This window comes from Salminus brasiliensis, chromosome 2 (genome assembly GCF_030463535.1).
Source record: "Salminus brasiliensis chromosome 2, fSalBra1.hap2, whole genome shotgun sequence".
NCBI classification, from domain to species: Eukaryota; Metazoa; Chordata; class Actinopteri; order Characiformes; family Bryconidae; genus Salminus; species Salminus brasiliensis.
The window spans coordinates 35,861,256-35,885,761 of NC_132879.1; the positions used below are offsets into that span (position 1 = coordinate 35,861,256).

Below are 24,506 nucleotides of genomic sequence, written 5' to 3' on the forward strand. Positions count from 1 at the left end.
ATTATGGTAAAGTCACTGACTATTTATTTATAAATTATTTCATAGAGCTGTACAGGCTTGTAAAGATTCCATTAAAGGCACAATAGAGAATAGGTTTAAGGGCAACAGGATAGCTTATGTTAGTATAATGCATTATAATAATGATAACATTTGCCTTTTATACAGACATGGAGCAAGCTCTGTTAAATGTAGCGGTTGTAACATTTTGGATTTGGATACTTAGAGTTGGACGTACGTCAGCATTAAATTTCTTATTAATGTAGAGTTTGCAATTACATTACTTCTACAGAGCATTCCACAGTGCTGCAGTCAGGTTGTGGTTGTAGTTCTGTGTAGTAAAACACAAGTGCACATTCAGGACCCGCCCAAGTCTTTTCACTACTCTTAACATTCTGGCTGTCAGGCAGAGGACAGGAGCAGACAGGTAAAAATGAAGGCAGTGGTGTTCTATTTTGTCTTTGTCAAAATCCAGACTCCATGATCAAAGCTCAGGTCCATGCACTTCTTTTCATGTCTTCAAAAAGGTCCTTAACCCGATGCATTTCCTCTTTCAGTTTAGAACTGGCTTCCTTCTGATCCAGTTTTTGAATGATCTGCACAAAAAGGAAACCACGGATAAGGCAGAATTAAAATGAACTGGTCACAAGTGTGAGGTTTTTAGAGTTTAAAACTGTTTAAATACCCAGGAGCTACCAGTCAGTCCAGGCTTACATTCCTCACACCCCTTAACTAAGGAAAAGGTTTGCTGCCAGGTTTAAACTGCACATTAAGCCTGGTTTGTTAAACTGTGATTTTTTGAAGTGGCTGCTAACCCATGTAAGTGTCTCCCCATGTCACACCACATTATCACCAGTCTAAAATAGTGAGAGCCAAACTATTAACCAATTTCTGACACTTTAGCAGAGAAGTTAAGCACACAAAGCTACTGCCACTCCTACTGTGAAGAATTCTCATCTACTAACCACCAGCAAAATATTTAAGGTCACATACTGCAAAGCAGTTGTGCTTTCACTTTGTTGCTGGACTATGAAAACTGATGGTACTTGGATCATCAAAAAAAGTATTTTACATTTGAACTTCACAGTAAACGCTGATGAAATAAAATAAAAACATCTTCCTGGCAATGCATTGCATTTGTTGAGTCTTGAGACAACCAAAAGCAGAACAACAAAACCTCATGACACACCTCAAAACTGCACCATGTCAAAGCGAGAAAAGGAAGTGTGAGATGCACGTTCTAGCACTGCCAGTGACATTTGCAGCTTGGCAACACTAACATTCAGACCATAGTGAATTTTACAGCACAAACTGGAGCACCTCCCAGACTGAAGTAAAATCAGGTAAAATCTGAAAATGCCCAACATACTGTTGTTGGGAGGATAAGAGATTATTAAAGAACACAATGGAGAGCATGTCTTTTGACAGATATATTGGGTGGCTTTAGCAAAACTACAATATCTGTCCAAATGTTTGTGGACACTCCTTCTAATAAGTGCATTTAGCTGCTTTACGCTGCACCCATTGCTGACAAATGTGCAAATGTACTCTATAAAGTGGATAAACACAAAACCTATTGGCTCCTTAAAGCACCCCAGCACTAAGCTGTGGAGCTGTGGAACTGTGTTCTCTGGAATGATGGTGCTCCATCCAAAACTTTTGGGATGAGTTAGTGAGTTGTGTTGTGAGTTGGGGATGAGTTAGCCCAACAAAATACCCCTTATTGTGTGTAAATATGATTATGTAAATGTTCATCCTGCTGTTCTCATACCTCAGAGAAATACCGGTTCATGTACTTGTACAGCTCACGAAGGGCAGCAGATTCATTGAACTCATTTTCATGCTTCTGTTGAACAAAACAACAAAACAGTTTTTCAGAAGTCTAGCTTTCATTTCACACAAAAGGCCAAAAGGGATAGCCTGTAATTACACAATATGGCACTAGAAGCACTTTATACACAATCAAACATTTCATTTTATTTCATGTGGTTGGTGTGTGCAGGACCTTTGATTCATCTTGCAAGAATGTCTTGAACTCCTGGCTGCTCACAGATGGCTGATCCTTCACAAGCTTGTAGTACGTCTTTACTTCCTGTTTGTACAGAGGAATGTCTTTTGCATACAGCAGCTTATTGGTGGGGGCGTTCTGTGAGGACAAAAGATAGAAGAGATGAGAAAGGTAAGATTATTCAAAGAATAATGCCTTATTTTGGGCTCTAAGGAACCTGTTCCATGGTTACCTTGCCCAGCTGTTGATCAGAGAGGGAGAACGAGTCCATGAAGGCTTGAGCTATGACAGACAGGCAACTATCCAGGTGATGTGTTTTCTCTAGGTCACTAAACACAAAGTTGGGGTTCTTCAGAATGTTCACCCAGAAACGTAGTGGAAGGCTGGAGGGAAGAGCACTGTGGTCACATCAAACTTTCCATGCTAAGAGTGCTGAGTTAGGAACATTTTTTGCTTTGTATGTGTGAATAAATACAGACTCCCCATGCAGTTTTCTAAACATAGTTCTGGATATGAGAAGACTCCTGGCTCCTGCCATTTGCCATTTGCCCATAACATAATTTTAACTTTATTTATTATCTTTACTTAATTATATTATAAATTATAAATTGAGGGACAATGCAATATAATGATGTGTCTAACATCATACTACGAAAAGCAGATGTTGCGCATTGTAGTATAACTCACAAACATGTTTACTACTGAGAGCACTGTTGTGTAATTTTAACCGTTAATAAAAAAAACAAAAAATACATTAATAAATGAAACAGCATTTTTTCAGTACTACATAGAACCTTATTTAAGAGTGTAATTATTTACTGCCTTTTCTCTATTTTGAATACATATTCACAATACTTGTATTCTGTTGCATCTAAACCCTTTTAAAGCATGAGAAGACTGATAAATCACTGTGCTGATCAGTTATTTATCTCAGTGTTACTCAGCTCTGCTAAAGCCTGAGTAGACTGATAAATCACTGTGCTGATCAGTTATTTATCTCAGTGTTACTGAGCTCTACTAAAGCATGAGTAGACTGATAAATCACTGTGCTGATCAGTTATTTATCTCAGTGTTACTGAGCTCTACTAAAGCATGAGTAGACTGATAAATCACTGTGCTGATCAGTTATTTATCTCAGTGTTACTGAGCTCTACTAAAGCATGAGTAGACTGATAAATCACTGTAAATCACAATTTTCTGTTTGCTTTCTACATAGGTGCTGGAGTGAAACTTTTGTGCATTTTTGTGTTTAGCACCTGTTTGTTTTCCAGATGTGGAGAACATCTGTATCTGAAACCTTTTTCTTCTCAGCTTGTGCATCCAGGAAATCAAAGAAGTACTTCACTGCAGAGGGAGCTTTGTTGTTGGGCATTCCCCAGATACTCCTAAAGAGGTTCTCCACAAAGGAGTGCACTGCCACCTGAGTTCAATAAAATCATAAGTGGATAAGAGGATGACCAGTGAACAGTAGATTGAATACAAAAAGCAAGTCATTAAAGAGCCTAAAAACGCAAACAGATAATTCTGGAGAAACATTACTCATATGGTCACCAGGATTTAAACCAGAAGTTTTCAAATTGACAACACAATTGTAATAATACTGAAATTTCTTTAAACAGCCTATTTATATTCTAGACAGTCATTAAATTATTATATAGGACTGTGTATTCCACCACACATAGGTGTTCTATTATTTTTGTTTACTGATTTGGTTTCTCTACAAAAAAATTTAAGGTGTAACAGAAACAGTGTTTTTACTCTTGACACCTGGTCAACTAAGGTAAGTAAGGTACTCCTGGCTTTTATGAGTTGACTCAGGTGTAATAAAATAGGAAAAATACAAAAATGTTGGAGTGTATAGATTCCTCAGTACCTTTACCATTAATCCATCAGTTCATCCATTCATCAGTCCTACCTTGGTTGAGAGTAGTTTAGTGAGGTAAATCTCTTTAAGCTTCAATTTCTTCCTCTCTGGGTGATTGCTCTCGTCTCTGTCGATGTCTGGGTCAATCTGATGGCCCACAGAATTGCAACAACTCATTAAAGCAATGTTCATTCACTTTCACAGATTTTATCTACTAGACATTATATAATTTCACTATAATAATTCAACACAACTGGTTTCAGTAATTAGCCTAGATTATATTTATAACAATAAAGAAAAGCTAGTTATTGATGCTAAGGGATTATTATGAAAGGTTGACACAATGGTTTACAAAAAGATATTTAACTCAATATTTTATTGCTGTGTGAGTACTGTTTTTGATGTACAGCACCAGTTTTAATAAAGAGTAAAGTTGCAGTGTACACGGGCAGAATCATTGATAAACCAATCAAGACAGCATTTGTTTCTTCATATTCCAAAGACTTCATGTGGTTGTGGGTTCTCAGTACATGACCCAAAAGTAGTTTTAGTTACAATTACGGTTGAGGCAAATATTATGTGGTTTGATTAAAGGGAAATGTCACTCAAGTTGCTGAAGGTGTAAATGACAAATGGAAGCCCCTGGGTCCATGTAAATGCAAGTGAGATTAAGCTAACTAGACTCTACAAGTTTTAATTTATTGTTAGTCACATTTATCAAATGTATTAAATTTGTACACAACAATTGTAATTCAAAATTTAGGATATTTTTTTAGTTCCCCTCATGTTCAGCATTCAAACACCAATCTAATATTATATAAATATAAAAACTCAATTATTTCTGTCAGTTAATTCTACATTCAAACACACTTGTGTAAGGTGCTAAAGGGTGGAAAATGTGCTTGTTAGGAAATGTATGTATACAATAGCACAGTATGTGTGTATTTTATGTCCAAATGTTTGTGGACACTCCTTCTAATGAATGAATTCAGCTACTTTAAATTGTACCCATTGCTGACAAAGATGATTGTCTAGTGCCAATAGAGAAGGGACTCTCTGAAGCAGATAGTCATGAACTCTGCACCATGCCTAGTACCAAGTGTGGGCTAGAGGGGTATAAAGCCCCTTAGCATTGAGCTGTGGAGCAGTGGAACTGTGTTCCCTGGAATTATGGTGCTTTATCCAATACTTCTGGGATGAGTTAGGGAGTCAGGGAAAAGGTAAGGTGGTGATCATTCCACATCCTGATCTCACTCTTGTGGCTGAAGACAAATCCTGAAATCCTCACAACAATGCTTCAAAATCCAGTATAAAGCCTTCCCTGGACAGTAGAGACAGCTACTCCAGCAAAAGCAGGATAAATTCTAAAGTAATACCCTTGATTTTGGAAGAACCAATGAATGAGGAGGTGTCCCAATACCTTTGTCCAATGTATGTACTGAATGAAATAGTCTGTATTTATTTGAATATGTATATTGACCTTTAGCAGTGACATAGCTAACCATCTTTTTTATTTATATATTCCTTTCATTTTTAAAAAGATGTAGCCTAAAAAACGTTGCTTCTGACATTGTAACTCCCCTGTTTATCTGTTATCCAACAAAAACAGGGCATTTTTGTCCTGACAATGTACAAAAACACACACATACACACACACACACACACAGTATGTGTTTTTTTTGTTTTGTTTTGTTTTTCAGAAACAATACATTATGACTCACCAGGTGGAAGTACTTTGTGGAGAAGTTCTGGTCATCTGTAACATTAAATAAAAATAGAAAGTACTTAACAAGATGTTAACAGATAGACTTCCATTCATGCATGAAATGACAGACAGCTGAATTTGTTGTAGTAAAACCTTCCAGCAGTTCATGTGACTAGCGTTTCCCCCTAGACCTTTTCAAGCAAGACTGCGGCAATCATCATTAGGTTGTGAGCTGTCTTTGCACATAGTTCCTTTCCAGTGTCACTTTGAACATCCGGTCACACCCTGGCAAACCAAATCTAAAACCACAGTACCTTGCTTGACTGCTGTTTTGTGGGCAGACACTGCTGCATTACTTAACATGGGGAAATTACATACAGAAGTAAGCATATGATAAATGCTTTTTTCCCAGCCACCAAACAGCCTGCACAGACAGAGTGTGACTTCACTGTGCCGTTAAGATTCATACTTCCTCATTCTGTACACCTGGAAGTATAAATATGTAAATATAACATATTTATTTCATATTTTTATTAATAACAATCTTGTATTACATATACAGTATATTAATGCTACCAGTTGGTCAAATATAGATTAAAATGTATATCACTATCACACAAAAATAGACAAAAGTCAAAAAGTCAAATATTTTATATTATAATATTTAATATTTTTATAGTTATGCTATGTGGCGATGGTCCAGTATAGTAAAAGTGGTAAAAGTGTAAGGGTGGGGAGAATGTTTTCTTAGGACACAGCCTATTAGAGTATTGTTGCAAAAGTTATGTCAAAATGGTTTCATGAACATGCCAGATGTGTTCATCTGAGGCCTCCTCAGTTACTGGTTCTGAATCTGAACCTTTGGGATGGGTAGAACAGGAAATTTGTGGCATGAAAATGTTCCAGAAAATACTGATGATCATCTTGTGAAATCCATGTTACAAGGAACTGAGATTGTTTTGAGAGCAAAGAAAGGCCCTACCCAGTATTAGTGTCATGTTGCTAATAAAGTACACTCTTTATGTACATTGTGTGAGTGAATACAACACAATTAAAACAGAACACTAGTACAGCCACAGCTCTTATTAAACTGTATGTCAGCAGAAATGGGAATCATTGGCAAAGTTTTATATAATGGGTTGTATAAAGAAGCTACATCATAATTGGAACCTAGTCTGGTCGAGTGATATCATATTAGGTGTGGATCCACAGAACTCACTAGATGCCCTTAGAAAAAAATATATACACAAAAGACTACACATGCACATCATTTTGAGTAAGCAATAGGAAACTACATAGTCTGTTCTCACAGTCTGATCTAAAAGGAGAAATGCGTGTGAGCTCGGCTCTGAAAACACTGTGGCTATGAAGCTGCCATTTTCTCTCAGTGCTTTACTGACCACAAACAAGGTGTGGACAGGCTTAAGTGGGGGAAATGTAGAATTCATAGTTCACATGAAGATCACATGCTCATGCTTGTTTTATCTAGCGTGTATACTGGGTAACTGCACGCTGACTACATCCGCAGACGGCTAACTAGCTCCTTCACTTACCTTCATGTCTCAAATATATATGTTTATGATGTTACTGCTATGAAGTATGGATGTTGACTACTGAAAATCCCACAGATGTACAAGTGATTGTCACCGCCCAATACAGCTCAATGCCTCTACATCTAGGCATTACCTACAGGGAGGAAACTGGACAATGTCTTCCCAATCCAAAGACAAGGAAAGGCATGGTTGTTCATTTGCTAAAATATTAGCAATTAAGGATTTGCTTTTAACAGTGTAGAATCAGTAGGCAAGTTTAGCTGCGGGGTCAATACAGCAAACCAGAAACTCTGCACAATATCCCACATTCGCATGATTCACTTCCCTACTGAAAAAAGTAGACTCAAGTATGCTAAACTTCATTATGCTACAGTGCACTAAAGTGCACTTACAGTACAGTGCCATTGAAACACAGTAGCATTCAAATACATTTAATACTATTACAACTGCATTACTGTTATACACAGAGTGTATTAGAAACATACTAAACTATACATCAAATATTTTACATTAAGACAAGCCAATTCCAGTTCCAGTCCTAGCCTTTGTTTAGTCTTTGTTATCACTGGAGTAAATAAGTGGCCACATAGTGTCATAGACACCAAGGACTACAAAGACCAGAGTTGAAGACCTCTTTCAGACTTAATTCAGAGTGGTCACTATAGTATTCAGCCAACAAGAAGCCACACTCAGCAGCCAGGCAGCCACAACACTAAACAGTTTACAAATGCACACATAGGGGAAGGTAGCCAGGGGGGGCGGGGGGGGGGGGGGGTGGCTTCACACTGATGGTGAGTGAAGAAGAGAAAAACATTTCCTGTAAGCAAACAGGTGAAGCCAGGAGCCAAATGAAAAGTTGTGAGTTTCACTCAAATAGGAAATATGATAAACATGAAGAACAATATGCACGCTATACGGACAGGAGATTGCAGCACCAACACCATACACTGAATACATGTTGTGAGGACAAAAGTACAAAGTTGTGTAACATACTGTGACGTATAAAGTCAACAAAATGGCTAGCATCTAACACTTGCAATCACCATAACTGAAGACAAGTACAGTGTCCTAGTACAGTACAGTGTCCTAGTAAGTGCAGTGTCCTCAGTGTTTATAGAAACACACAAGCCACCTCCTTGAGTCTTACTGCACAGAATGGCTTTTCTGTCTCTGCAAAATGAAGCTAGCTCATCCAGCTGAATGGCCATGCTTCCATAAATACAAAAATGCAAAAGTCTCTTAACTACCACTCTGTACTCTGCAGGACTTAGTCCTTAGTCCTTAGTTTGCTCTCTAGAGGACAGGAACTTGGACAGTAGAATGAACGGGACAAATTAGCTTTTAGCCTAGCGCAAGTGGTCTGGTGGCCCTGGTCTGTGTAGCAAGCTTCGCAAGCAGAACTTTGCATGCAGGCTATCTGGTAAATGAGTTATGGACAGATTTTGAAGTTGTAGCCAGGTCTGTTGGTGGCGGACATGAGTACCAGTTGTTATCATGGCTCATATGTGGATGAGCTCAAGCTGCAAAAAAAATTGCATTGTTTTTTCAGACACGCTGAGTGACGGGTACTTTCTACCATGCCGCACCACCAACTGATGCCCAGAAAATTATGTTGCAAAATAAAACTTCCCTGATGTGGTTGGCCAAATGTCATGTTTTGCTTACGTTTTACTTAGTACTATCAACAAGCCGAGAGATGAAAAAAAGTTTGCACAAGCACTAGTTTTATAGTTTTTTTCTCACCAATTTAATCCCACAATCCCACCCACTAGTTTTGACTTCCCTATGACATAATGCTACAATGTGATGGCTGTGCTACTTGATACCACAATACCGTGGTAGTATCACATAATTTAAACTTAAGTAGCTAATAATGAAAATAAGTAATGCCATCAATATATAAGCACTTTTGGTATTTCCACAATTTTGGTATTTCCAAATGCAATTGTAGTTAATAGTAGACTTTGTCAGAACGGGATCATAATCAGTGCATGGCCTCAAGGATGCTGAGAGCTTAAACAAAAATGTGGCCTGGCTGTTGGGTGAAAAGCTTCCAACAGCCAGGTCAGGAAAGAATATTTTACTCACCCTTTACACTGGTTTGGGGACTGAGAGGGGCATGGACCTTTTTAGTCATAACTTTAAGGGAAGCTCCATCTGGGACCTGTGGAGAGGAACAAGCCTTGACGATGCATTCACAAAAAACAAAACAAAAGCTGTGCATGTTCAAAATACTGCTGTTATGAAGCAGTTTGTGAATGAATTGTGAGAGGTATTTAAACTAATACTGGTCTTGTGACACTAATGTGAAGCCCTACTTTTCAAAGCCTCATACGAGGTTTACATTCAGCACTGAGATCAAGGTGATTATTGTTGTACAATGCGATTATAAATAAGTGAGCTACTTAACACAGCCCACACAAATGAGTCATGACAGATACAGTGGCAGGTGTTTGTGGTTTCCTCATTGTACACAAGTTCTGCATACAGTGACATGCAAACATTTAAACATCACCTGATCACTGTGGCTAAGCAAGTTAAAGGTCAAAAATGAAACATTGCTTAAATATTTTAATATTAATATACACAATGTTTTATCTTTTACAGGTTTAAAGTTACAAAAAAGAAAACTGACTTGTAGCAAAAGTTTGGGAACCCTGCAGGGCCGATCTTTAGTCTTTGATTCTTGTTTTTTTGCCCATTCTTTTTTGGGCTTCTAGTTCTATTTTTTAGCTTTTAGTTCTGGGAGACTCTTCCGTGTTTTACAGCTAATGTTTGCTTCCAGAATTTGTTAGCATATTCAATTTAATCAATTCTTTCCTATATCGGGTAAATGTTCCCAGTCCCACTGGCTACAACATAATCCCGAAGCATGATGGATCCACACAAATGCTTAACAGTTGAAGAGTTTATTCTACATCTTTTTTTCTCCAAACATACCTTTGCTCATTGCGCTCAGAACATTTTTATTTTAACTTCTTTAGTCCACAAGATTTGTTTGTTTAGATGTTCTTTGGATTCCTGGCTCTGAATTTTGTGTTAAGGATTCAGGAAGGGTTTTTATGTGATGACTCTTCTGTGAAGGTCATATATTTGTGTAGGTGACATTGCACAGTAGAACAGTGCATCACCACTCTAGAGTCTGCTTAATCTTACTGCAGTCTGCAATCTTCTTTTCAATTGCACAGGGGGTTTGATTTGCCTTTATACCTACAAGCAGTTCTCTTTTGAATGTATTCTTGCTCTTCCAGACCTCAACTTGACTTCTACCATTTAAAATGTAACATAACAACCTGAAAATACTGATAACAACCAATGACTGCTGATTGTTGACATACGTTTTGAGGAGTCACAATATAACCTGGCTTTTCCTAATGGTGACTGTAAACAAGCCATAGCCTTAACACGGGCTGAGACCTTGGTAAATGTTGTCTGAGACATCAAATCTCTTAGAGAACCCCTTTTTTCTTTTTAAAATTGTACAAAACAAAATCTTGCTTTATCTTTAACTTCATGCTGATCAGTTCAGCTCAGTTGGAGATCAGTTTATCTTCTGCTGACTTTGCTAATTACAGTAAAAAAAAAACTTTTGAATGGCACTGTAGATTAGTGAGTTTCCTGAGCATAAGAGACACTTACTTGATAATGCATGAGTGTGTTCAGCATAGTCACATCCCCCTGAACCTCTGAACTGGAATCAACTTCCTCTAAGGGCATGTAACTTCCCTCTTTCTCATATTCTTTCAGTGGACAAAAAAGAACATGTAAGGCTTAAGGTAATACAGTCTCAGTTGATTTACAGATATAACCTATGATGATGTACTATGCAAAATTTAGAGACCATAAAATCTTTTTTTTCCAGGCAATACAGCCATTAAGTTATTTATTTTTTTACATTTTATTTGTTATTTTATTATATAGTTATTTTTAATGTGCACTTACTGTTCTTAACCCTGCCTTGTTTGGTTTGTCCTCCAAGAAACCATTTCTAGCAGTGCCATGGAACATGTTTTGAATTTAAATCCAACACTAACTAATATGCAAATTCAGTTCTCATAGGCAAGACACGGGTGGTTAATAAACAGCAGGATGCTTACATTTAGGATGTGGTTTAGGTTTTTAATTTTAAACAGTTTTCCCAAAATGGGTACAACAAAGAGCCTCTTTTAGATAATCTGACTGTAGCTGCTCCTCAGCTTTAACTTATTTTTCTTTGGCATTCCTTATATAAGTTGATTACCCTAATTGTTATTATTGTGTAACTCATCAAAAACCATGTACTTGTACTTAATTGCCATGTTGACTGGAAATTAAATAAATGAAGGCTGGTCTCATCAAATAATGTGTTCAGAGCATCTAACAATAGCCTGTGTGATCTGTCTGTTAAAGAGTAGTGTTCACAAATCTCAGGGCAACTATGCTTAGATAAGCATCTACATTTAGATAATGCTTGTTAAAGGCATGTTATGTGTATTATCACAGTTGTGTATACATTGTTGTCACACTCAGAAGTCTAATTGTAATACAATGGTTAACTGCAGTACTATTCTGACAACACTGCTATTACTGTTGCAATTATTGCCAACAAAATGACCTGGAGGTGTAAAAAAAAGTATAGTACTAAAGCAATATTTTAGTCCAGTAACATTGGATGTAGGATGTAGGATGTAACATTCTATGTCATCCTTCAAAAGAGATTTATAATGCTTTCTCATCAATTTGCAAAGTGAGTAAACTGACAGGTAAACATACTCACCTATATCAATCTCTCTCAGTTGCTGTGTATATGGAAAGCCAAACTTGCGCTGGAATGTCTGCAGGATCTTCTCTTTCACCTGCTCTATGGTATCACAGGTCAGTGCGTTGACCTCTAGTGGTTCACTGACTTCTCCTTCCGTCCCCACAGCAAATAGCACATTCAGCTTCTGAAGACATAGGTAAAAAATGGGAAGTGGATCAGTAGTCTATCATTACAAATACAGTGTTTACACTTGTAGTCAGAAGTTACATACATAAAAGACATGAATGTTGGGCTTTCAGCAACGTCTTTGAACAATTTTAGTCTTTAAGAGGACAAATCAAGGATGCAGGGCACAATTTTGCATTTTTGGGGGTTTACTATAATCAACACAGAATCTAAACTATGCACATGCTGTGGTAGACATAAACAATCTTCTGGCAGAATTCTGGATGCATATTTGACTTTTTTTCTTGCTACAATTGGTAAAGTTAATTGAAATATGACAGTTTTCTGGCACTTTCTCTGTAGGCCATTCTGACAGCTTAATGTCTGCTTTATCCATTCCACAACCAACTGTGGTGTGTGTTTGAGGTCACTGTCCTGTTGCAACACCCAACTGTGTTTCAACTGTCAAGTTGATGCTTTGATATAATGCTGAAGAATTTTGAGGCAGTTCTCCTTCTTCACTATTTCATCCACTCCATTCAGCTCCAGCGCATGAATCTAACACACATTGCTCAACAGTTGCTATTATTGAAGGTCTCACCTTTATTTCTCAAAACCATATTTCTGGGCAATGTGGTCAAACAACTCTGAACTGTCTGAAGTTGAAATAGAACTTTCCTACAGAAGGCTATTTCTTTGTCCATATGGTCAGCTGCAAACATTAATAAAGTTTAAAAGTGCTTAACTTAGGACTGTGACTTCTTTCTCAAGAAGAACAAACAGGAAGTAATGAGGCCTTAGCAAGTTAAAATACATTTTGGAATGTTCAGTGCCTCTGAATAAATTTTGACCCTGTGTGTCAAATTTATACCCTGTGCCGATTTCAGAATGCCTCTCAAAAGAGAAAACCTAATTAAAACTTGTTCCCCAAAGAAATCTGAAAACTGAAAGCCCAAAATTGTCATGACATCTGTGTCCATGATGACTATATGTAAACTTCCAACCATCTTACAACTAAAATAACTACATAATCTCGGTCCCACACTGGTTGTTCTATGGGAGATTTTTGTCTGAATATTGTGAATACGTTAAATGAACAGAAACATGTGGAAAGTACACAGTTACTCACAATGTTCTAAAAATTCATCATTTATCTTAATTACGAAAGTGTAATGCATACTGTTCTGTTCTGGAAAATGCTTTATGGGAAATGAACCCAGCAACTGAATATGTGACAACTTGGAATGCTATTTATGGTGTGTCTCGGTCCTTCCTGTAAGAAGAGGCCTGGATGGCAGTTGAGAAAGGTTTCTTACACAGGAAACTGATGTACGCATTACACAAGTGCTGTTTAGAAATACATCCACATGTTCAGCCATTTTACAGAGTGCTCTGATAGAGCCATCTTGTAATGAGAGACATCTCCTAGGAAGATGAAGTAGAAAGATGATAAAGATTTAAAGAGATTTAAAAGATTGAAGAGATGTTCTAGGGGTGGGGGGGGGTGGGGGGGGGTAAGTAGATGGTCAGGACATTGTAATATACAGGAGCTGTTTTTATGTACTGTTATTTATATATGTGAAGACATATGTTGTACAATGATGTAAAAACTCCCTGTGTTTAATGTTCAAATGTTAGAGACAGTCTAAAAAATGAAATACACTGTAGAAACCAATTGCTCATGTGCATGTATGTCATACCTGGTGTTTCTAATGTGTCTGTGTCACTAAAAGCAGAACAACTACAATAAATGGCAGACATTTTAACAAGATAAGGGAAGGTGCCACAGAGTTCATTAAGTGACATTCAACCATGGGTTACAACTCGAGATCTTGTTGGAAACCTGCTGTAAGCAGCAGTGAAAATGAGTAAGAATAATTTCCTTTAATATTTTAATAAAGCATATAACAAAGTATTAAAAACATGTGAGCTTGTCTTTAATACTACATGACCTGTAACATGCTGGATAAACACTAAAAACTAAAAACTCTGTATTTCCTATTTTGATGTCATTTCTGCTGTGTCAGTATCTTTTGAGTAACTCCTTTAACCATGTGGTGTTCATCAGCATTCTGTAGCTTCTTTAGAGTTGAAGACAATCTCACACTGCTTTGCCACACTTTCCTAAAACTGTTTAACATTATTTCAAGGAACTGCTATTACTTCATACATTTGCCAAACTCAATCTACAAGATTGGGTTTTAAATTATACCTCATTAACAACTGGTCTAATTGATCAGTGGACAACATACATGCACATGAGCAAACCTTTTTGACTGCCAGTGTATTTCACAGTGTATTAACAAGAGAAGAGAAGGTACAAACCAGTGGGTTAAAGTTGAAGTCTTGAGCCTGCCACAGCAGCCAGTCTTCATTTAGAGTATACAGAGCTTTCTCAGTCACTGCATCCACTGGCCCTTTAGAAATCTGCTGGGTCAAAGCAGACACCAGCAAGAACAGAGGCTGTCCAACTGACTCCTATGAGGGGAACACACAAATAAAGATGTGTTGATGTTTTTTACCTAATGTCAAAAGATTGATCTGCAATCATTTCTATCACAATGGATACAGTGGCATGCAAATGTTTGGCTGCCCTGGTCAAAATAACTGTGGATAGACAAATGAGTAAAAAATTACTTTTTTATTTTTTTATTACAAAGGCATAAAGGGGACTGCGAGGGCAATGGTAAAACCTTTAGCTTGAGTCATTGTGGATTTTAAGATGTGTCTTGGATCATTATCCGGATGTTTAACTAAATGCATTCTTCCCTTTACCAGTTAAATGTTCTGCATGCAACTGGTTGTGACACAAGTCTAAAGCATGTCTGATCTAAAGCATGGCCAAACATTTAACTCTAAAATTGTATAAAACTTAAATAATGCACTACCTTTGCTTAAGATGTTGAAAAGATTGTTTTATATTGAACTCATTGGAACCTTGGGTTACTCAATACATTAACAGATGTAGCTGTAGAGTACATGGCTAAATGGTGACTGGGTGAATACAATTGGTGATTAGCTGAAAAGACAGACTGACCCTGAGAAAGCCATAGAGGCAGATGGACATCCAGTTGGTGAGAAGTTTTTCAACAATGGACTCTGTACGGCGCAGCAGGAGTTTGGGCTGAGCATTGCTGGGCTGATCCATCAGACTTTGGAGTAGGTCCTCCATCAGCTGAGTCAGATATGGAAGGTCACCATGCAGGGCTACAGTCAGCAGAGATGCCACCATGCACCTGAGAATCAGTAGGCGACACAGGTCTTCACACAAGTCAACAGTCAAAGTAGAATCACCAAACTTTCAAGCTAAACACAACTGATCTTGGTTTTCGGTGAAACTGTCTGTGGTCTGAAGACTCACTTGTCCTTTATGCTGAAGTTTTTCTGCTCCTCCAGGGCATGGACAAAACAGGTGAGAAACATCTGATCTCGGATCAGTGCAGAAAAAGCTTGGCATTTTTCGTCCACTTCCATTGTCACTGTAACCTGATCAGAACACCACCACAGAGCACACATCCTGAGGTTATATAACACCTCACATTCATTGCTACAAAACACTGAAACATTAAATAGAGAGTAATTTTTCAAATTACTAAAGCTTTGATAGGCCTGTCTGAAAAAAGTACTATTCAAAAGTACTATGTAACAATCATTTTAATAATTTCATAATGATTTCTTGTCTTTTGCTTTTGTGAACTAGTTTGTTAATTTTTACCATAGTCAATAATTCTGAAAAAAGCATGTGCTATAATTTAACAGATATGTGGTTTGACCAATCATTTAATTCGAACAGTGGAGAAGAATAAACAAACTCTACTTTAATGTTATTTGAAATTTTGAGCTCTAAGAATGCATGAAAGGATTCAGCCAGCTTGCAGATTCTGTAAAATACTGAAACCTGTTAAAATGGAGAAAGTAAAAAAACATTCTTGATACTGTGGGTGTATGTGTTAAAACTACTTTCACTTTTCAGTTTCATTCATTCTCAGCATCAATAACATTCTGGTTGAATTGTACCACCCAACTATAGCTGTAGCTTGTGGTGGTTTAGTTCAGAATTATATTGTAACTCATAAGTCTAAACAACAATAAATCATATTCATTAGTGTGACCTGCATTAGTTTAGCTTTATTTTCATTACTGAATTAAAGTATCTCACCTGACCAATGTCTTTGATCATCATGGCTGCTAAAGGTCCTCCCTAAAGACACAGCAGAATAAAACAGAATAATTCACAGAAGCTAAGAATGCACAGAATCAGAAACTGCAGATTTCTGCTCCAAACATTTAATGAGCAATTTGTGAAATTGTTGGGATTATTTTGGCCAATGTGTATTGCAATTTGTGATGTATATAAAGTGAGCTGGATAATTAACTCTCACTACACTTGAATGCTTGTGTACAAACTAAGTAATGTTACTTATGTTGCAACTTTATCTAATAGAACATACATTGAAATGTGTCTTCATTTAACCCACACAGTGAGTTTGGGTTTGGCCTGTTTGGCTACAAGGACTTCTAAATTGGCCACAAAAATACACTGCCAGTGCTAACAAAAACATACACTAGCTCATATACACTAACAGAGAGAAAGATGTTCACAAACCTCAGGAAAGAATATTTTCAAAGCAAAATGTTTATAGTCCAGGAAAGGAATGGCGGCAACATTTTCGATTAGGTCTAACTTTTCAGTTTGCAAATCTACAAACCCTGTATACAACAAAAAAAGCAAAAATAAAGTGCATTTTAATGGGAATTCAAGTGAATTTAAAAATGTATGTACACACAACTCATCTTTCATATTGGCTGTCCTCTGAGACTGACCTTGTCTGATATCATTTCTAATTTTACTTTCAAGAAGTTCCAGACGTTCATTCATTCGTGCACTCATTTGTCGCTGGCTCTTGCGATGGATCAGAACTCCAACTACACAAAGGTATACGCACGGGCAATGACACATACTATTAACAGATGTCAACTAAGATGTTGCAGTTACCATAAAGAAAAGTAAAAAAAAAATACAACCCCAAACAATTTAATACTCACCAAGAGAACCAAGAAGAATCAAAATAATTAGTGCGACAAGTATATAGATATAATTTGATTCATTCACATGTACATCTGTTTTAAATTCTCCAACTTCAACCTGAAAAACAGAAAAAATTAGATGATCTGAAATCCATTTGAGGCGTCCATGAATCAATAAAGACATTACAACATGTGGTAGATTATATACTGAATCTGTTGTACCTTAACTGAGTCCACACTCATTACATCTTCCTTCTCGCCCAAAATCATACAGATGACAGCAGTGGGTGTAATCTCCTTTATTTTACACTCATGTAATTTCTCTCCAGACAAACCCCAAACCTTTACATCTGCAATACTAATATTCAACATGTCTGTCTTTTTCTAGAGGGGGAATAGCAAGGCATGAGAGAAAGAAAGTAAGATGACAAAAATTGTAATATATAAGATGATATATAAGATGACAAAAACATGTATATTAAGTTATATAAAGGCGGTGACTTGCAAAATTAGAAGTACACAAGATCCCCAAACCGAAATATTACTGTATGTAAAGTAAGTGCTGTACCACAGGTTTATCGTACTGGTTTATTATCATCAGTTACTTCTCAAGCCTTCTAAGAGTATAATCATGCATATAATCATACATGTACATGCAATAATGCAAGAAAGATCTTTCTCCAGTACTCCAAATTTACAATTACACAGCAAAAAAGCTTAGACTATACATCTGAAATAACACCCATAAATGTTGCTTTACCTGTATGGTGACATGTTTGACACCTGTGCCAAAGGTAGAAAAGGTGATGAATTCTGGATCTGGGAGGTAAGAAAGTTTGTCTACACAGTCCACTGTTTTGTTTCCCACTCTGAGAGAGACATTGAATGAGTCCTTGTATTCTCTCAGACCATGAGTGTGGAACCAAAATGTCTATGAGAAAGTAAAATACAATGTTTCTCATTGTTAAAAAGGCTTGCTGCACTCATTCTGATAGATAAACACATTTTCATACCTTGTTTAAGAAGAACACTGGGGTGATCACTTTGGGAGAAACAATAACTGTATCCACATACTTCAAATTGTCCCCACACAATTGGATTTTCCTCCCGCCACTGAATAAAAATATTAAACACTTAATCAGTGAAGGCTTTGATGGGTATGATCTAACTGATGTAAATATTTTGTGAGTAATATGATGTTTATTTTAAAGGAAACATATTTTAATGTTATACGTTAAATACTTACAACTATGACTATTTAGGACTAGAGTGTGAAATATGTGAATACTGTGGGCGTACTTTTATCTCATACTAACGTTCAGGGTACAGTCAGTAGAAGATGAATTTAGTTATCACATTGAGGTATCACAGTCACAGTCATTGTCAGGAAAAGCCCTGGCCCTGGCTCTGGCCAATACAAATGTTTACAAGCTCTATAAACTTCTCAAACCTTGCATCTTTACAGGAATGGTGGAGATCAAGCTGAGATCAGGAAGGCCAAAAAACTTTTTTGAGAGAGCCGCTCATAAGACTGCTAGAATGGCAAGTCCTTTAAAATCCTTCATTTAATTGCAAAAGACCTTCAGGTAGACTTAACAGATACAATCTGTTTTACTGTGCTGCAACATCTGCATAAATTAGACCTTTATGGAAAAGTCATTAAATTACATATACATTTATTGCATTCTCAGCATAAAATTAAATGTCAAAGGTTTTTTAAAGAAACATTAAAACAAACATTGATGCATTTTGGAAAGAATGGCTGTAACAACCAAAGGTCTTTGTTTAGAGAAAATATTAAGGACAGGCATGGACTAATCATGCCTTGATCCTGTGTGGGACACACACAGGCCAATTTTAGAATCACACATCACAAGAATACCCAACCTTTGACTCGAGCCCTTTCCTTTTCTCGTATTTACATGGATGCATGCAGATAAGACGATCATTTTAAAATTCATAGTTTAGATGAAGTTGTGAAAATGTGTCCAATACTTAGTTTCTAAAATGAAAAAGCAGTTCTGGCAACATCCACATATGACTAATTGATCAAACTAAATGTATTTTTTTCTGAATACTGATGCTTTTATTATCAAATCAAAGTTTCTACCCAAAGAGTGTAAGTGTCTTTCTCTGTACTGTACCTGGCCCAGGTGACTGAAGGCTGCAGTCCAGTACAGGTGGGCTGGGAGCCATATGTGATGATGGTGTTGCTGTGACAATGGCCGTCTGCAGTAACCACACACACCCTTGTGCTTCCTTTATTTCCACTTGGAATATTGAACTTCAGAGTGTCACTGGAGCGCTCAGTCACTGGAGTCCTGATAATGAAACAGCAGATTTACAAAATAGACATACAAAATATCCTGTACATAATCATGTACATACACACACACTACATATACTTTTAGTGACACTTACTCCTTGGTAGTGCACTCTGCGGACCCTTGGAAGCGAATTTTCTCAACTAGTCTTAGGTTTTTGCCTTTCATCACAGCATTGTTTCTGCCATGAAAGGAGACTTCATTGGGCTCCAGAGAGAGGATCTGTGGCTAATAAAGAGATGAAGAGAAGATACATTTAATACTGGTTATAAAACCAACCTATTTTAACTATTTTTATGATGCATTTAATGGCACATGTTAATACATAATTGAAAAAACCCAGATCTCTTTACACAACGTTTCTTTCATCTGCAGTTCCTTTTTAAAACCCTCAACTTCCCCCGACACAGATCTTATTTTCACTAACACAATGTGCAGTAAGCTCACTTACTGCATGTTCTCCAGAAGATAATCCTTGACACGTGTCCTACAGAGAGGGAGGTGGACAATGGTCTAAATGCAGTTCACATCAAGGTTGAATAGGATTTGAACAGTATTTGTTTGCTCAAAGATAACTTAAAAAAAATAACTTTACTTTAATAAACAACTTTACAAACATTGAAGGTGAGACTGTCGACAGAGCCGTGAGCCCAGCTGCATGCCTGACTACCTGAGGACCAATGACACCCTGCTGAGACACATGCTACACACCTGCACATAAAACCACACACACACCAATTCAGAGTTTTATGTGGACACATTATATGGGATTACTTTAACCTCCTGAATAATTTTAGTATTATTATAAGTGAGAAAAACACTGAGAAATTGTACTTGAGTGAAAGTATGGTCACTGTATCAAAGTAAGCATTTAAACCCTAAAGGCTTTATGTGGCCTCAGCTGCAAACAAGTCATACTTAGCATATGGAGACGTCTCGGTGATGTCTGGGCAGCTCCTCAGTTTCAGGTTTTCTGTGATTGTCTGATTTCCTATAGTGACCGTCACTGTGACTAGACAGACAAGACATATTGCTGTGGTAACCTATTCACGGTTTGATTCTTCCACTGTGGTACTAGTTAACACAGGAGTTTTATTGTAGGTGTTTTTGACATTTTAATAAAATGGATCTTTGTAAGGGCTCCTTTATGTCTGTTGTTAATTCTGCCTCCCCCCCTCGGTTAACTAGTTCAAACTTTTAACATGACCTAAACGAACCATTAGCAGGCAGGCGCTGACTGAGAAAACTGCAGGAGCAGTTGGGGAAGACTGCATTTGGGCTGCACAGATCCTCAGCTCCTGCTTTGAAGGTACATGTAAAGTTAGGATTATGTGTGCCCTCCACATTCAAGTGGAGATTTAGAGTGACCTGAATGAGAGAGCAGAATAGTGAACAAACATGTCAAAAAAATATAAAAAATAAAATATTACAATTATGACATCTTTTACCTAAAAGTAATTTACCTCTGTGGAGACTTCACTTATGAGAAAAGTGGTCAGTTTTTTCTGAAACGAATCTTCAGGAATGGAGATCCAAGAAGAGCTTGAACACTCAGCATTGGTGGAGCACCTATAGTGACAGACGTTAGTCACACGTGGCTCACAAAACTCTAAATGTTTAGTTATAAATAAATCCACAGGTCTTGGTCATTGGGATCTGCTGTTTTACAGGTTAGTAGCACCAGTTAAATACAGCACCAATTTAATATAGCACAATTAACTTATTTTTTTACTTTTTCTTTCAGTTCATGCTCAGATCCTAGAATATTCTGTGAGCGAAAAGCTTGCCAGTGAGCATCTGGTATTCTTTTCTAAGTGTATATTGAGATGTATTCCCTACTTTTTGGAGGGGTATGTTTTCTACTAATTGTTTGCTCATTTTGCCTGCTCAATTTCATTTTTTTATTATAGAGTTTTGCAAAACAAAATTAAAATTGAAAGGCTATGTAACCATTTTCTGTCACGTCTTTACCTCCTTGTGTATGATGATGCATGTTAAATACTGTATCAGCAACAAGTGCAACTTAAAGTAGCTTAATGTATTTAAGATACCCCCACTGCGGGACTAATAAAGGATTATCTTATCTTATCTTATTTGTTAGAAGGGGTGTCCACAAACATTTAGACATTTGGATAGTGTAGCCTTTGAGTAGATCTCAGAAACTACATAGTAAGCTGCTAAAAGGACAGAGCTAAATATGTAGCTACTGTCATGATTTTGATCTTGCTACCCTAAAAAATCCAGCATTGTAGTATATCTTGTTATTTGTGGTCTGAAACATTTAATGCACCAAAGAGAGATTAAAGTATAACTGGCCTTTCATAGAGTTTGAAACATGCTGCAGTGACTCATCTAACCTCTCACCAAAACTAATGTCCCAAAATAGATACACTGCAACCTACTCTATACGGTAGCTGTGATGTTGCCCCACATCATAAGTATCAGTTTGTTTTACTGAGAAAGGTTTGGCTGCATGAAACATGGCTAAATAAAGTTATAGTGAGATCCAGCATATGATTCACCAATATGTGTTACAGAAGAGCAATTCATAAACTAAACATGCAATGTTGAATGTGATAGACATGCAATAATTGATGAGAAACTTACTTGCTTGTTGTCACACACCAGCCACAAAAAGGGTCCTGAGAGGACCTGCAGTCTCTCAAGGTGCTGTATGTACCACACTGGGTAACTGCAACCCGCCTAATCTACAAACCAAACAAAATTCTTTATCATGAAATATTTATGCCATTAATTTAAATACTAATGCCATAAATCAATTTCCTGAGGGCTATGTGACTGTCACACATTGTTTTTACAAAAAGCAGTCATGCTTGAAAGCCAACCTTTGAGCTAACGTCTATAGGATATTAATTGGAGCCAAATAACTTCAGTTGCACCTTAAAATCCTGGCATTTTTATTGGTGCTCAGCTGGACATTATATCCAATGTCTGGTTTACAATCACTGTTAGGTATTTAACACTAGTTGGTCAATTAGTTCAATCAATGTGCCAAAATACCATTTTCTTGACCTCAGATTTGTATCACTCACTTGATTTCTCAAAGCTATGTAAATGTACTGATTATCCACTGGGTCAAAAAGCATTCTGGGAAACACCATCCTATCATCATCGGATCTGTACAGCACAGTCACACAGCCAGATCTAAAATTCTTATCCAGCACCATCTGCAGAGACAGAAAAAAGACATCATGATAATCTGCTAGTGGATTCTGGTTACTAGTCAAACCATAAATACCTATATAGATAAATAATTTACACAACTAAAATAAATAATAATTTATTTGTATTAATGGATTTTGGCAAATCTCTACATACACTGGGTTCTGCATTGGAACTCTGATTTTAAGGAATATGCATTTCTCAATTATGCCAGATGTGATCTTAAAACCATGAAATGCTAAAGACACACAATAAACATAATAATGCCCTGTTTGTAGTTACATTATATTAATCCTACTATGAACAAATAGTACAAAGAAACATTGTTTCGTTCTATGTTGACTGATGTTAGAGGGAAGTCTAAGAGATACAAGACAAGAGACAGAAAGAAAGACCTTCATCAGTTGTCCATTATTAGTTCCAATGTAGATCACAATCCAGGATCCTTTCTTCTCTGCTGCTACAGAGGTCATTGAGCTGTGTCTTAACACCACAGCACGAGGAGCCAGAACAGCATTTCCCCCCTACAGAGACACAAAACATCACGAGCATTAGAAATGTCCAGTACTGATCTATTTAATCTGATTCTAAATGCTGAAGACAAAGTGACACACAGTGCAGATACTGCTTCATATTATAAATCATCATTCATATTTGTTCCACATATCTGTTATCTACTGTATATAGATCTATACATATCTATATTCCAACCTCAGGTGTGCACGCTGGACTACAGGTGAATTGTGAAGGCACTTGGCTTCTGATCTGGCTGAAGTCGTAAATGGCCAGTACAGTGTTCTCCAGCTCTGCTTGTGCAGTGAATACTCCCACCCAGAGAAGCGGAGATCCAGAGGAGATAACAGCAGATGACAGGAGCTTTCGACGGGGTTCATCATCACAGCACTGTAACTCTGCACCTTTCAGAGATTTGGTCATATCTGATTTGCTGTGACTGTTCTCCATCCTTAAGACCATCACTGCTGCATCTGCTTCAGGGTTAACGTTCACCAGCAGGTACGAGTGAGAGGGAGATGATGTCTGGAACCCGTCAACCCACTCAACATCTCCTTTTGGTGAAATGTTGGCTATTGAGTCAGTTTGTGATCTTGAGAAGATTTCTCCTGGCTGGGAATCCAGAGTGTTCCTCAATGTCACACCAGTATCGTCAACAGATCCACAGATTGTCTGGTCAGTTTTCTTTTTAACTTGGGCTTCATTCTCTCTGGCAACCAGTATATATGCACCATTTTCTGAGTTACGTTCATGAAAATCTACTAGAAAAGCGACAGATGATTCCTCCACAGACGGTCCAGCAGACACCCCCTCCCTGTAGATACTTCTGGATATATCATCTAGATCGAGAACTTCACAGTAGCCACAGTCAGAGGTCCCACAGCTGATCAGGGTCTTGTTCGCGTCGAAAGGCAGTAAAACAGTAAGTCTGTTGGGGTGTGTGTGGTTAGATATGTTCTTGTGTTTCTCCACTACTAGATCGTGCTTCATCTGGAGGAGCTGAGAGTCGGTCACAACGAACACTTTCCCGTTTCCAACAACAAAGTTCCTGATATCTCCATTAACGCTCTGCTCCATTAAAGAGAAAACACCACTTCTAAACAACAGAAGAAGGAGTCCCACTAAAACTGTCCTCATTTTGCCTGAGCGGAGTCTCAAACGCAGAGTGTCCGTCTTCTCCGGGTGTGCAGCTGAGAGAAGATGATCACATCATCAAACCCGTCTTTGCTGAAAGTGGATCGAGGTGAGGACTTCCGTGTTATCTGGGTTTGCAGCATATCTTCAGTCCTCAGCAGATTAAAGTGTGCAACTGTTGAAGTGTGGGATCTTCATTGAACATGATGATGGTGGTTAAGCGTTGTTCCACATTCGGTATCATATCGGGAGAATCCAGATTATTCTAGATAATCAAATAAGTCTCAGGCA

The 24,506-nt window shown here is 37.5% G+C and overlaps 1 protein-coding gene across 1 annotated transcript; it reads right to left on the reverse strand.

Moving 5' to 3' along the window:
* Position 1: 1 nt before the first annotated feature.
* Positions 2-24,506, reverse strand: plxnc1 (plexin C1). Its single transcript, XM_072672514.1, has 31 exons — positions 23,280-24,506; positions 22,964-23,092; positions 22,439-22,573; positions 21,993-22,093; positions 20,849-20,954; positions 20,603-20,753; positions 20,304-20,397; positions 20,003-20,096; positions 19,837-19,872; positions 19,483-19,613; positions 19,206-19,382; positions 18,075-18,174; positions 17,822-17,992; positions 17,284-17,445; positions 17,080-17,179; positions 16,858-16,959; positions 16,640-16,743; positions 16,193-16,234; positions 15,395-15,519; positions 15,071-15,269; positions 14,359-14,511; positions 11,884-12,052; positions 10,767-10,867; positions 9,216-9,291; positions 5,591-5,625; positions 3,921-4,016; positions 3,262-3,425; positions 2,238-2,388; positions 2,003-2,143; positions 1,769-1,843; positions 2-593 (listed from the first exon to the last, which is right to left on the reverse strand). The coding sequence occupies exons 1-31, from the start codon at positions 24,216-24,218 to the stop codon at positions 489-491; spliced, it is 4,464 nt and encodes a 1,487-aa protein (XP_072528615.1). The 5' UTR covers positions 24,219-24,506; the 3' UTR covers positions 2-488.

Excerpts from the sequence above, each read along its gene's own strand:
- plxnc1 (XM_072672514.1), bottom strand. The coding sequence starts at position 24,218 with ATGAGGACAGTTTTAGTGGGACTCCTTCTTCTGTTGTTTAGAAGTGGT. Across the intron at positions 19,873-20,002 it reads TCGACAGTCTCACCTTCAAT|GACACGTGTCAAGGATTATC; the intron begins GTTTGTAAAGTT and ends CCCTCTCTGTAG. Across the intron at positions 19,383-19,482 it reads GCAGAGTGCACTACCAAGGA|GACTCCAGTGACTGAGCGCT; the intron begins GTAAGTGTCACT and ends TTTCATTATCAG.